Source organism: Bufo bufo, chromosome 3 (assembly GCF_905171765.1).
Source record: "Bufo bufo chromosome 3, aBufBuf1.1, whole genome shotgun sequence".
NCBI classification, from domain to species: Eukaryota; Metazoa; Chordata; class Amphibia; order Anura; family Bufonidae; genus Bufo; species Bufo bufo.
In genome coordinates this window covers 467,284,373-467,299,167 of record NC_053391.1, presented here as the reverse complement: position 1 = coordinate 467,299,167, position 14,795 = coordinate 467,284,373, and the positions used below count along the sequence as shown (strand labels likewise).

The following is a 14,795-nucleotide window of genomic DNA, read 5'->3' as shown; positions in this document are numbered from 1 at the left end:
GCTAAAAAAAATCCTCCTCTGTGGTATACCCTTAAAAGGGTTTTCCAAGATTTTATAGCTGATGACCTATCCTTTTTTGTTTAGTTTTTGTTTAATTATAGATATTGACATGGAAAATATCATCAAAAATAATTTAAACAAATATGTTAAACATAAAAACACAGAAATAGTCTTACTGGGCCCTTGTGCAGCTGCACAGGTTACATATATGGTATGTCCGCCCCTGGACTACCCATCACCCAAAGCAGTCCACAACCGGCCCCCATACAGCTCTGCCCTAATCTCACCCTTGTATCCCCACACATAACACCTTCCTATCTGTTCACATCTTGTCTGTTCCTCACACAATCATCTCCAAGATTTCTCTCTTGCATCTTGCAAATCTTTAAAAGCCACATGAAAGCCCAGCATTTTAAAAAAAACTTACAACCTGCAACAACCCTGTCTCCACTACAAAAGTACTTTCATGAATTTTCCATTGTTCCTTTGTACTGTAAATTGTGAACCCTCGTAGAAAAGAGTAACTTAAAGTTCCCAGATCCCAATTTTTTTTTTTGCCCCAGTACATTAAAAATGAGAAATACATCACTTTTGCAATAGGCTATAATAAAAAATTCCTACATTTTTTATACAGTTCCTACAGTATGTGTCTCCATGGTAACAGACTGCTGTGTTTTACCAACCTAGGACTGTAGAAAGCATTGTATCAAGAGGTCATGTGCTTTATTTTAAATAGGTTCTATGGGAAAGATTTAAAATGGACACCAGCAAGCTGTCTAATGAGCCGGAAGGAATAGTTGCCTCCACTTGCAGAGCTACCTAGTGGGGTGAGGGGGTGGGCCTCACTACACAATGCACTGATCTACAATAGATGGTAAAACTCAGGAAAACTCCCCAAAATGTAGTATATACAAGTGCCAGAGTGTAGTGTATAGTAAGGTTTCACTCCCTCACCTCCCTAGGCAAGTGGAAGCAACCAGTTCTGCTCATATTCTAGGACAGGTTGCTGGCAGCCATTTTAGATCATTCTCGGAGAAGACCTTCAAAGTGGCAGTTACTCTGAGGGAAGAATAAACAGACTTGCATAATACTGATGGACACTTTTAGCCTAAAGGCCCCTTTACACAGAGTGATAGAGCAGGCAATTCCCAACAGTTTCCTACCCATCAGTGGAGGAGAAAGCTGCATTTACATACAGCAATCCCCTCCACTGTAGAGGGATGAGCAATGCCCATCACCCATCCCCATACAGTTTCATTGTTTGTGGGCACCAGATCACTGTTTAGACAGCACGATCTGCTGCCTAGAAATGATGATTTAGTTGCCCGCATGAAGGATTGTTTCACTCACGCATCGGGTGATCTGCGGAACCTTTACACGGGCAGATTATTGGGAACGAGCATTCATATGAATGTTCATTCCTGATAAACTGCCCAACAATCGGGCAGTGTAAAGCCACCTTAAACAATGTGCAACACAGACAACAAACAATTGTTGCGCAGTCTAATGCTGCAAACATATTTCTTCCTAAAGGTCCTTAACTTCTTGCTAACCTACCAAAGAAGGGGACAAATGGAAGGCAATGTGACGCCAGTATTAGACTACACAGGGTTTTCTTCTTATCTGTTAGCATGGAGCTGCATTGTCTCAGAGCCGTAGAAACAAAATTCTAGGACAGGGATCAGCAACCTACGGCACTCCAGCTGCTCCAACTCCTAGCATGCAAATATGCTTGATTGTTCTTATAACTCCTATAAAAGTTAATGAAGCATTCTGGCAGGTGTAGTTCCAAAACACCCAGAGTGCTAGATGTTGCTGATCCCTGTGGTAGGAAGTTTTTAATTAAGGCCATTTCCAAAGTTGCCTCATTTTTTATTTTAGTTGTGCTTAGGTGATAAAAAAAAATAAAAAATTGGTTGCAAAGGAAGGCATAGCTTTATAGCCCCTCCATTTTTAAAATGGAAGTTAATTGGGCTATAAAAAAAATAATAACAATTTCTTGATCTACAATATGTATATTGATACAGATCTAGCAGGTATACAAGTAATCCCTGGCGCGTTAAACACACAAGCTTATTACGCTTGCTTTATTTAACAATGTGCAAAGCTTCTTAAAGGAGTTATCCATGACCTATAATGCCCCCCAAAATGCCCAGGCATCTCATACAGGTTATACTTACCCCGCCCCCGCTTCTCTCCTGATGCCCGCATGGCCGCCGCTGCATCTCTCCCCGTTGCGTGGATCAAAACATCTGGCGCAGGGGGGAGAATGTTTCAGCCAATAGCAAGCCGAGACAGGAAAAAGCTTCCGTAGCATCGCGGGTGACACTAGGGAAGCTCGTTCCCATCGCGGCCTGCTATTGCTGCTTTCCCCTGTCATCAGATAATTTGATGCGCGTGATGGGGAAATGCAGCGGCAGCCGTGCAGGCATGAGAAGCGACACGGGTGTCGGGGAGTTGGGCAAGTATAACCTGTATGAGGTGCCTGGCCATTTTGGGGGGCATAACACCTTTAAAGTTGATAATGAGTTACACTGTTGGGATAACGCGTTAACCCACTGATGTTGGCGATTGCTACAGCTGTACATTTTACTTAGTTTACCTGGAAATCCTGACACTCCTGAAGGACCTCTTTCCCCTTTGTGTCCTGTTTGACCTGGAAAACCTGCATCTCCCTACAAACACAGGAAAGTAATGGGGTAACTTCTGCATACAGTGAAAATGAAAAAGTTTGAAGGGTTTTGCTGTCTGGACATTTATGACATATCCATGGAATATGCGTGGGTCCCAGAGATGGGAACCAACACCTATTAGACTTGTATGGCATATCCTGTGGATTTATTATAAATGTTCAGAAGGAAAGTTATAAAAGTTTAGAAAACCGCATTTAAAGTGTGTTAATTACTTACAGGAAGACCCTGAATTCCAGTTTCCCCTTTCACTCCCTGAAAACCAGGGGGTCCAGGCCAGCCTCTGTCACCTCTCTCTCCTTTGGTTCCATCTGGTCCTGGGAAACCAGGGCTACCCGCAGGTCCAGGCGAACCTGAGACAACATGACATGTAACTAACAAATAGCTTCATTTTTTTCACAGTTAAACTTACTATGCTTAAAAGCAAGACAGGTTTGTGATGCTTTCTAGCATCAGTTGCCACTGCCAGTTAGTAACTCTCCTGGATTGGCATGCTGTTGTGACATACTAGGAGGTTTACTCACTAAAGAGCATGTAACCCTTCTGTTCTGAGGCATTAAAAAGGCTAAGATGACCACCATTTCCCAATGCTTTGGTATGAATTAGCAAATATACCTGGCAAAAAAGTTCTGCTTAGGGCCACAGACTAACAGGAAAGCATTGTTTCCCGCTCAAAGTTTTCTTAAGGCATGCTACATATATATACAGTGTGAATTTACATAAGCAATACTATAACATTTAATAATAAAAATAATAAAGATTACTACTTTTGCTGATTAAATAATAAACGGATAAATTTGTAGATACTTTAATTTAAAAAATATATATGTTTATGCCTTACCAGGAAATCCTGGGGGACCAGGCTGCCCCCTGTCACCTTTTGGTCCTTCCATTGCAATTCCAGGAAGTCCAGCAGCACCAGGTGGTCCTTGTATGCCTTGGTTTCCAGGAATTCCTTGATCTCCTTTAATGCCAGGGAAGCCATGGACTCCAGGTGAGCCTGGGAATCCAGCATCACCTTTACCACCTATAAATTAAAAATAATAGTGAGGCATATTACAGAGACACATTATTCAATAATCCTTTATAAAAAAAAATTGAAACTTGCAAAACACTAGTTAGACCAATGTCCATTAAATTGTAGCATACAGATCTACACACATATGGGGATATTTCTTAGGATCAGTGTTTTGCAGTGGGCTTACTCTAGCTCCCACTGATGTCAAATGAACCACAATTATTAAGAGGTGCACGTGTCTTAATAATTTTGCTGCATCTGTGCATGTCCATGCACCATGAACTGAAATCTATATCATCAATGGAGCTGGTGTAGATTTCAGGTATAAACTACATCAGTTTCCTGGTATAGGCTATAACAACTATGTCTTGCTCCACACTGGCAACTCTCTGCCCAAATCCATCCACTTATTTAAAAAGTGTCAAGCAGCGCAACTTTCTGACCCCAGTTTACTGGTATACACTGCGTGCAGAATTATTAGGCAAATGAGTATTTTGACCACATCATCCTCTTTATGCATGTTGTCTTACTCCAAGCTGTATAGGCTCGAAAGCCTACTACCAATTAAGCATATTAGGTGATGTGCATCTCTGTAATGAGAAGGGGTGTGGTCTAATGAAATCAACACCCTATATCAGGTGTGCATAATTAGTAGGCAAAATTTGGCAAAATGGGTCAAAAGAAGGACTTGACAGGCTCAGAAAAGTCAAAAATAGTGAGATATCTTGCAGAGGGATGCAGCACTCTTAAAATTGCAAAGCTTCTGAAGCGTGATCATCGAACAATCAAGCGTTTCATTCAAAATAGTCAACAGGGTCGCAAGAAGCGTGTGGAAAAACCAATGCGCAAAATAACTGCCCATGAACTGAGAAAAGTCAAGCGTGCAGCTGCCAAGATGCCACTTGCCACCAGTTTGGCCATATTTCAGAGCTGCAACATCACTGGAGTGCCCAAAAGCACAAGGTGTGCAATACTCAGAGACATGGCCAAGGTAAGAAAGGCTGAAAGACGACCACCACTGAACAAGACACACAAGCTGAAACGTCAAGACTGGGCCAAGAAATATCTCAAGACTGATTTTTCTAAGGTTTTATGGACTGATGAAATGAGAGTGAGTCTTGATGGGCCAGATGGGAGGGCCCGTGGCTGGATTGGTAAAGGGCAGAGAGCTCCAGTCCGACTCAGATGCCAGCAAGGTGGAGGTGGAGTACTGGTTTGGGCTGGTATCATCAAAGATGAGCTTGTGGGGCCTTTTTCGGGTTGAGGATGGAGTCAAGCTCAACTCCCAGTCCTACTGCCAGTTTCTGGAAGACACCTTCTTCAAGCAGTGGTACAGGAAGAAGTCTGCATCCTTCAAGAAAAACATGATTTTCATGCAGGACAATGCTCCATCACACGCTTCCAAGTACTCCACAGCGTGGCTGGCAAGAAAGGGTATAAAAGAAGAAAATCTAATGACATGGCCTCTATGTTCACCTGATCTGAACCCCATTGAGAACCTGTGGTCCATCATCAAATGTGAGATTTACAAGGAGGGAAAACAGTACACCTCTCTGAACAGTGTCTGGGAGGCTGTGGTTGCTGCTGCACGCAATGTTGATGGTGAACAGATCAAAACACTGACAGAATCCATGGATGGCAGGCTTTTCAGTGTCCTTGCAAAGAAAGGTGGCTATATTGGTCACTGATTTGTTTTTGTTTTGTTTTTGAATGTCAGAAATGTATATTTGTGAATGTTGAGATGTTATATTGGTTTCACTGGTAAAAATAAATAATTGAAATGGGTATATATTTGTTTTTTGTTAAGTTGCCTAATAATTATGCACAGTAATAGTCACCTGCACACACAGATATCCCCCTAAAATAGCTAAAACTAAAAAAAACTAAAAACTACTTCCAAAAATATTCAGCTTTGATATTAATGAGTTTTTTGGGTTCATTGAGAACATGGTGGTTGTTCAATAATAAAATTAATCCTCAAAAATACAACTTGCCTAATAATTCTGCACTCCCTGTAAAGAGGTTGATTAATGTTCCCCATAGTTCTTACCTTTCTCACCACGTTCACCAGGATATCCAGGAATAGCTCTCCCAGGTGAACCTTAAAATAGATAAATATGGTGCACTAAAGCATATCTAACCAGACATCATTTAGACTGAATTAACCAGAGTAAATATTTTTGATAAGCAGACAATAATTAACAAAATAATAAATATAATTGTTTCTCTAACACATCAGGACAATATTATGTTCTTATGAAACTGTCACAGCAAAATTTAAAGGGATTATCCTGACTTTATTTTAATGGACATGCAGCATTTTTACTGCATTTTTCCATAATGGACTTGGCTTGATTGACCAAAAAGTGAATCTGCAGCTTACTAGGCCTTTATCAAAAGAAGAACAGCCATGTTGGATTTTAACTGCCTGATGCTTTGTTCCCCCAGGAGATAAGTGGTGCCAGATGTTTCTGATTAATACTTACTTAAAAATTAAAGCGAGTTTTCAGATTTATTGGTTTCTCGAGTGTTTACACATACTTTTCCATTGCCCCAGCAGTGTGAAATTGTACGTTATTTCTCAGATAAATAAAGTGACAACGTTTGGGTCGAGATAACCTTTGTCAAGTCTCATCTGCATTGGTGTATGTAGAAGGTATGCTGCTGGTATGCTAACCCCCCTCTCTCCAGCAGCATACCTTCTACATACACCAATGCAGATGAGACTTGACAAAGGTTATCTCGACCCAAACGTTGTCACTTTATTTATCTGAGAAATAACGTATAATTTCACACTGCTGGGGCAATGGAAAAGTATGTGTAAACACTCGAGAAACCAATAAATCTGAAAACTCGCTTTATGCGTGTGGACTGAACTTATTTTCGACTATTGATTGGGTTGAAGAACCCTTCTAGTTGCTGCCTCTAATTGATGTGCTATTCCAATGTGCATACACTCTAATTAATACTTAGTCACCTCTTCCTACTGAAATCAATACAAAATCCATAGATCCATATTCATATAGAAAGCCAGAAAACATCATCAACATATCATGCTTATGTCACTTCTGCTTTTGACTAAAAACCAAGCTTACTTGCCAGTAAGTAAGTCAGCTTCTAAATTTCCAATAAATCCGTCACCATAATAATTTGTTTTAAGCATTAGTATATGAGTTATTGGCTACACTATTGTAAAAAAAAATATGAAACAGCCCAGGAATCGAAATTTTGCCTTTGTTCTAGACTTCCCAATTGTATACAATAAGTCAATATTACTAATCATAGGAAAATAACAAAATAAAAGTAGCCAAATAAGTATTGAAATTTAAGAATTTTAAAATAAAATTCAATTTTACTCACCTGGTTCACCCTTCTCACCAGGTGTTCCCGGGACCCCATCATAGCCAGGTTCTCCCTTTTCTCCAATTGAGCCAGCGGGGCCCTGAATTCCATGTTCACCTAAACATTTGCCAAAAACACATTTTGAGGGTCTTAAAGTACATTAACTATAACATAACATTAGTTTGATTGTCCTATTTGGTTTGTTAAAACAAAATGGTTTGCTTACATTAACTATTCTCCTAAACAGAACCTAGCATGTGCATGTTTTAATGTCCTTGAATATGCCACATACAGGAAATATAATTAACATCAAATAAGTTGTATCTGAATTCATAAAAAATAGACTCATGTGGTGATTGATTGAAGCTTTAAATGGAGTTGCCATCTGCTGGTACTCTGTTAACTATTATCGTATCAAAGCCTGGGCCTACCAGAGGATCGTCTGGTGCTCTAGAGGGGCCATTCCAGCCCTGTAGGAAACAGAACTGTGGACTAGCTTGTTGGTAACATTTAAATAGTAAAAGTTTTTCTTAAGTGCATATACTAACGAGAAGATAGGCATTGTTTGAGTGTTTAATATTGATGACCTATCTTTAGGACAGGTCATCAATATCAGATGGACAGGGGTTCAACTCCCGGCACCCCACTTGATCAGCTGCTTAAGGAGGCTGCAGGACTTCAGTGAGTGCTGTGGGCCTCCTTGCAGCTTAGAAAGCACATTGGATAGTGGCTGTGCTTGGTATTACAGCTCAAGCCTACTGACTTGAATGGGACTTGAATGCCTAGGCCATGTGACTGATGAAAGTGATGCCACGGGCCTAGTAAGAGTAAGCGCAGCAGTCTCTTCAAACAGCTGATCGGTGTGTTTGCCAGGAGTTCAACCCCACTGATTAGATATTGATGACCTATCCTGAGGATAGGTTGTCAACAAACCCAATTCAGTAAAAGTTTTTTTACAGTAGAAATAAATTTCTGAAGTTATTACCCAACGTCTCGCGAGACTTCGCGAAGTGATAACTTCGGCTCATCTGAGCCAATACATTCTAATACTGTACGGAGCTCTCGCTCCATACAGTATTCTAATGAAGTTTTATGCGAATCGACTTCGGATGTTTCATCCGAAGTCGATTCGCTCATCCCTAGTTGTCAATATTAAACACCCAGACAACCCATTTAAGTACTGCTGCCAAAAAAAACCTATGCCAGGTTCACATATATCCGTCCATCCTTTGTAGCTTCTGATGCCAGAACTGATCCCATCCGATGCATTAGTTTTGTCACCAGATGTTTCTTAGTGCAGGACCGAAAAAATGGAAAATCAGCTTCAAAACAACTTAAATTGTTTTAACTTATCCTTCTCACCTGGTTGTCCTTTTGATCCAGGAACACCATCCCGCCCAGGGAAGCCCTTTGTTCCTTTTTCTCCAGATATACCTGGGTTACCTATTGGCATGTGTAACCAAATATGTTAAAGTTGTACTTTTCCCCTTGTTCTCAAAATATTTACTTAAAATGATGGTATTTCTTATCACCTGGGAACCCTGCAAGGCCTGGTAATCCTTTTTCTCCTTGTAACCCAGGCATTCCAGGAACACCAATGTCACCTTTGTCTCCCGTTTCACCTGGTAAACCTTGAAGACCATCAGTTCCAGCATCACCCTACATTCAAAAGAATTTTACAAAAAATACAGATTGAATAAATATTAATTTTCACCCATTATTTTTATCCTTCAGGACCCTGCTATTTTCCGTTTTTGTTTTTCACACCCTGCCTTCCCAGAAGCCATAACTTTTTTACTTTTCCGTTCACATAGCCGTATGAGGTCTTGTTTTTTGCGGGACAAATTGTACCTTTTAATGGCATAGTTTACTATTGCATACAATGTAGAAGGAAGCTGGAAAATAATTCCAAATGGGGTGGAATGGTGGAAGAAATGCAATTCTGCCAACATTCTGTTCCCCATACGGTAAAACTGACCTGTTACCTTCATTCTACAAATTAGTACGCATTTTCCTTGTGCTTTTATGCTGAAAAAAAGTAAAATCTTTTTTCTTTTCATCACCATATTCTGACTCCCATAACTTGTTTATAGTTATGTTTGCAGAGTGGTGTGTGGGCTCATTTTTTGCAGGACAATCTGTAGTTTTTATTGATACCATTTGAAGTATACACCTTTTTGATAACTTTTTAGTAATTTTTTTCTGGGAGTGACATAAAAATTGTGAATTGTCCATTTTCACCATAACGGATAAATATTTTTAAATTTTAATAGTACCAGCATTTTTGAACGTGGCGATGGCCATGATGTTTAATTTTTCATTCTAGAGTTATTAGAATTTTTATATATATATATATATATATATATATATATATATGTGAATAGAACATTCAATAATAAGATTGCATTTTATATGCTGTAGTGAATATCTATGCATTACAGAATACAGGATTCAGTTTATTCCAATGCTGTGCTGTCACCTGCAGGCTAGTATTGGAATATACTAGTAATCAGCTTGGAAGCCTTGTACTAGCTTAGGCCTATTACTAGTATGGGGCTTGAAGGCGTGCAGCTCCCGATTTTAGCGTTCCCAGATGCCATGGTCAAGTTTGGCCACTACATCTGGGAGGTTAAATGTCTGCGCTCAGCATAACTGCGGGCGGTTATGACACCCGCAGTGCTTGTGAGCAGACGCCATCTTTAAAGTCTGACTTCCACAGTACATGTGAGATGGAGTAACAGAAATTGTTAAACAAGGGATTAAAGCTATGTAAATGGAAAAGTAAAAAAAAAGTATGGCTCTCAGAAAATGGGGAGTAAAAATTTAAAATGAAAAAAAAGGCCAATATATACGCTACAGACACTGTATGAAATCAAACATTGTATAAAATACCTAGTATGAAACGCTTAATATTTTACACATTTCCTGTGCATTCTATATAATGCCTTAAGGGAAACTGGCAATGTATAAAATACCACTTTCTAGAGGTCATTGTCGAACAAACCAGTAAAGTATAAAATACAGGGAGTATATATTTTTATTCCAGAGGTCATCACACAGCGGCAGCACCAAATCAAAAATCAACCAGCGCCATTAAATCACCCCCATACACATACAGTGCCATAACAGAAGTGAGAACACTACTGCTCTCTTTCTCTTGTTTTTCAGTAAGAAAGGACATTTGCATTTCTTCCATGTAACAATAAGTGTCAAACTATAAAGTGTTTTTGTGTAAGAAAGACAAGTGCAATTGCAAATAACATTCTAGCCTTCCTAGTTGTAACTTGTTTTTCAGTAAGAAAGTTCTGTTCTTCCACTGTTTTATGACAAGTGTAGTTTAGCCTAGATTCGCACGACCGTATGTGTTTTGCTATTCGAAAATTGCATATACATCCGTATGGCATCCGTTTTTTTGCGGATCCATTGTAACAATGCCTATCATTGTCCACAAAACAGAAAAGAATACGAAATGCTCTATCTTTTTTGCGAGGCTACGGAACGGGCATACAGATGCGGATAGCACACAGTGTGCTGTCCGCATTTTTTGCGGACCCATTGAAATGAATGGGTCAGCATCTTATCCACAAAAAAAAATGGAAAGGACACGGAAACAAAATACGTTCGTGTGAATGTAGCCTTATTTGGCATTTCTTTTGTTGTAATTCAAAATGCCATTCTAGCCTTCCTTGGTCTCTTTCTCTAGTTTTTCATAAAGTTCCATTCTGCTATTTTATAACAAGTGTAGTTTATTGAGGACATTTGCATTTCTTTCATGCAAGAACGATTGCCAAACTATTAAGTGCTCTTGAGTGAGAAAGACAATTAAGTGCAATCCAAAATGCTATTCTAGCATTCCTAGTTGCAACAAGTAAGGACAATACCGGTCTCTTTCTCTTGTTTTTAAGGCTACTTTCACACTCGCGTTTTGTGCGGATCCGTCATGGATCTGCATAAAATGGATCAGTTACAATAATACAACCGCATGCATCCGTCATGAACGGATCCGTTTGTATTATCTGTAACATAGCCAAAACGGATCCGTCATGAACTCCATTGAAAGTCAACGGGAGACGGATCTGTTTTCTATTGTGCCAGATTGTGTCAGAGAAAACGGATCCGTCCCCATTGACTTACATTGTGTGCCAGGACGGATCCGTTTGGCTCAGTTTCGTCAAGCGGACAGCAAAACGCTGCAGGTAGCCTTTTGGAGACCGCCTCTAGAGCGGAATGGAGACTGAACGGAGGCAAACTGATGCATTCTGAGCGGATCCTTTTCCATTCAGAATGCATTAGGGCAAAACTGATCCATTTTGGACCGCTTGTGAGAGTCCATGACGAATCTCACAAACGGAAAGCCAAAACGCGAGTGTGAAAGTAGCCTTAGTAAGAAAGTTCTGTTATTCTGCTTATTGCAATTCAAAATGCTATTCTAGCCTTCTTTGTTGCAATAAGTGAGGAGTCGGACAATACTGGTCTCTTTCACTTATTTTCCAGTAAGAAAGTTCTGTTTTTCTGCTATTTTATAACAACAAATCTAATTGCATTACATTTATTTTGTATTTCCTGCTTTTATGTTTCTTAACATTTAATACTTAATATTTCATACTTTGCCTAAACAGTTCTTGTCATTCTATATATAGTTATTATATACAATACCTAGTCAAAATATATAAAAGACTGAAACAACACAGACATTTTATTCTTTGCCAGTGACGTAACTTGAACTGATTGGGCCCCACAGCAAATTTTGTAGCAAGGCCCCCCTCCCCCAGCAACTTCTTTGCAACCCCCAACTCATGTGCAACCCCCACTACTGTGGCTAGTCAAGATTGAGCTCTTAGACAAGGCCCGGCATCTGCTCCGTCCGTTTCCTACAGTGTCACTGTATATAATGTAATTGCATAATACTGTTGAGAGGGCCCTGACAATAAAATCTTTTAGTCCTCCTCCTGATGGGGCCCTTTGGGAGTTCGGGCCCCAAAGCAGCCGATTATGCTGCTTCTGGATGCAACGGCGAGCAGGTAAACAATGAAGAGAAGGCAGCAATGGTACAGCGATCGGCAGGGGGTGCCGGGTGTTGGACCCCCGCCGATCTGATATTGATGACCTATCCTGAGGACAGGCCATCAATAAAAAGTAACTTGGACAACCCCTTTAATGTTTATTTTTTTGTATAATAAAAAGTATATTGCTAACAGTTAGTTATAGTTTTGCTAATTTAAGTAGGTTATTATTTTGAATACTTATATAATTGTTATATCCAAACAATAATCACCTTGGGTAAAGGATCATTTCCCTGCTTCAACTATTAGGGCTACTCTTTGGTTATAAGGAGATATCCCATGACAAGAACCTCTGTCCATATGACAACATGAGGGTAGAGCAGTCAAGCTGAGGTAATAACTGTTCTGTACCTTCACGCAAATCAGTCATTCTATGTGCTTGCTTTACTCTCACATTAAACTAACAAATATTCCAAGAAGGGTCTTTACGCTACTGAAATGTTGAATGTCATTTTTCTACAGAATACTGGAGACTGTGTTCCAAAAAATATTTACTGTATTGCTTTTGAGTATTATAAGTGTGAATTAGATTTTAGTCATATATCTTGGTAGTGGATGCCTTCATCAAGCTAAACAACTTAGTTCTGCTAATTCTTGATTTCGACAGACCCACTCTTCCATGCAAAATTTCTATAGAAATAAATAAATTCAATACATTATAACAGTGATGCCCAACCATTTTTCGTCTGAGGCCCGCACTAGACATGGTATAAATTTCGCGGGCCAGAACCAGGTATTTTTGCCAGAAAGAAATGCAAACACTGTGAGGGGCACGTGTGAGCATTACTGCTGTAAAGGGGCAAGTATCTGGGCATTTTTTCTGTGAAGGGGTACATCTGGGCATTTTTACCATGAAGGGGGCACATGTGAGCATTACAACTGTGAAGGGGGCACATTTGAGCACTTTTTTTGTGAAGGGGGCACATTTGAGCACTATTTCTGTGAAGGGGCACATTTGAGCACTATTTCTGTGAAGGGGCACATGTGAGCAGTACTACTGTGAAGAGGGCACATGTGAGCATTACTACTGTGAAGGGGGCACATTTGAGCATTACTACTGTGGAAAGGCACATGTGAGCATTACTGGTGTAAAGGGGGCACATGTGAGCATGATTACTGTGAAGGGGGCACATGTGAGCATGATTACTGTGAAGGGGCAAATGTGACCATTACTACTGTGAAGGGGGCACATGTGAGCATTACTACTGTGAAGGGGGCACATTTGAGCATTACTGCTGTGAAGGGGGCACATGTGAGCATTACTGCTGTGAAGGAGGCACATGTGAGCATGATTACTGTTAAGGGGGCACATGTGAGCATGATTACTGTGAAGGGGGCACATGTGAGAATGATTACTGTTAAGGGGGCACATGTGAGCATGATTACTGTGAAGGGGGCACATGTGAGAATGATTACTGTGAAGGGGGCACATGTGAGCATTATTACTGTGAAGGGGGCACATGTGAGCATTACTACTGTGAAGGGGCACATTTGAGCATTACTACTGTGAAGGGGGCACATGTGAGCATAACTACTGTGAAGGGGCACATTTGAGCATTATTTCTGTGAAGGGGCACATGTGAGCATTACTACTGTGAAGGGGGCACATGTGAGCATTACTACTGTGAAGGGGGCACACATAAGCATGATTACTGTGAAGGGGGCACATGTGAGCATGATTACTGTGAAGGGGGCACATGTGGGAATGATTACTGTTAAGGGGGCACATGTGAGCATGATTACTGTGAAGGGGGCACATGTGAGAATGATTACTGTGAAGGGGGCACATGTGAGCATTATTACTGTGAAGGGGGCACATGTGAGCATTACTACTGTGAAGGGGCACATTTGAGCATTACTACTGTGAAGGGGGCACATGTGAGCATAACTACTGTGAAGGGGCACATTTGAGCATTATTTCTGTGAAGGGGCACATGTGAGCATTACTACTGTGAAGGGGGCACATGTGAGCATTACTACTGTGAAGGGGGCACACATAAGCATGATTACTGTGAAGGGGGAACATGTGAGCATTATTACTGTGAAGGGGGCACATGTGAGCATTACTACTGTGAAGGGGGCACATTTGAGCATTATTTCTGTGAAGGGAGCACATGTGAGCATTACTACTGTGAAGGGGGCACATTTGAGCATTACTACTGTGAAGGGGGCACATGTGAGCATTACTACTGTGAAGGGGGCACATTTGAGCATTATTTCTATGAAAGGGGCACATGTGAGCATTACTACTGTGAAGGGGGCACATGTGAGCATTAGTACTGTGAAGGGGGCACATGTGAGCATGATTACTGTGAAGGGGGCACACATAAGCATGATTACTGTGAAGGGGGCACATGTGAGCATTATTACTGTGAAGGGGGAACATGTGAGCATTACTACTGTGAAGGGGGCACATGTGAGCATGATTACTGTGAAGGGGTCACATTTTTTGAGCATTACTACTGTGAAGGGGGCACATGTGAGCATTACTACTGTGAAGGGGGCACATGTGAGCATTACTACTATGAAGGGGCCACTCTTACTGCCAGCCACAGCGCAGACCACCGCTACCAGTGTCACAATTCTAACCAAGACCAATAAACACCACTCTAATTGGACCAGATTTGGCATGAAACCATGGGGCATAGATAGAACAAAGTGCACTGCCCAGCATTAGTTTAT

The 14,795-nt window shown here is 40.7% G+C and overlaps 1 protein-coding gene across 1 annotated transcript in view; it reads right to left on the bottom strand.

The window, feature by feature from the left end:
- COL4A1 (collagen type IV alpha 1 chain) overlaps window positions 1-14,795 on the bottom strand; it is a 204,130-nt gene that overhangs the window by 18,307 nt on the left and 171,028 nt on the right. Inside the window, exons 38-44 of the mRNA XM_040425225.1 lie at window positions 8,583-8,709; window positions 8,413-8,493; window positions 7,069-7,167; window positions 5,759-5,809; window positions 3,532-3,717; window positions 2,910-3,043; window positions 2,603-2,675 (exon numbers count right to left, since the gene is read on the bottom strand). Coding sequence (XP_040281159.1) covers window positions 2,603-2,675; window positions 2,910-3,043; window positions 3,532-3,717; window positions 5,759-5,809; window positions 7,069-7,167; window positions 8,413-8,493; window positions 8,583-8,709 — 751 coding nt within the window. The remainder of the gene's footprint in view (window positions 1-2,602; window positions 2,676-2,909; window positions 3,044-3,531; window positions 3,718-5,758; window positions 5,810-7,068; window positions 7,168-8,412; window positions 8,494-8,582; window positions 8,710-14,795) is intronic.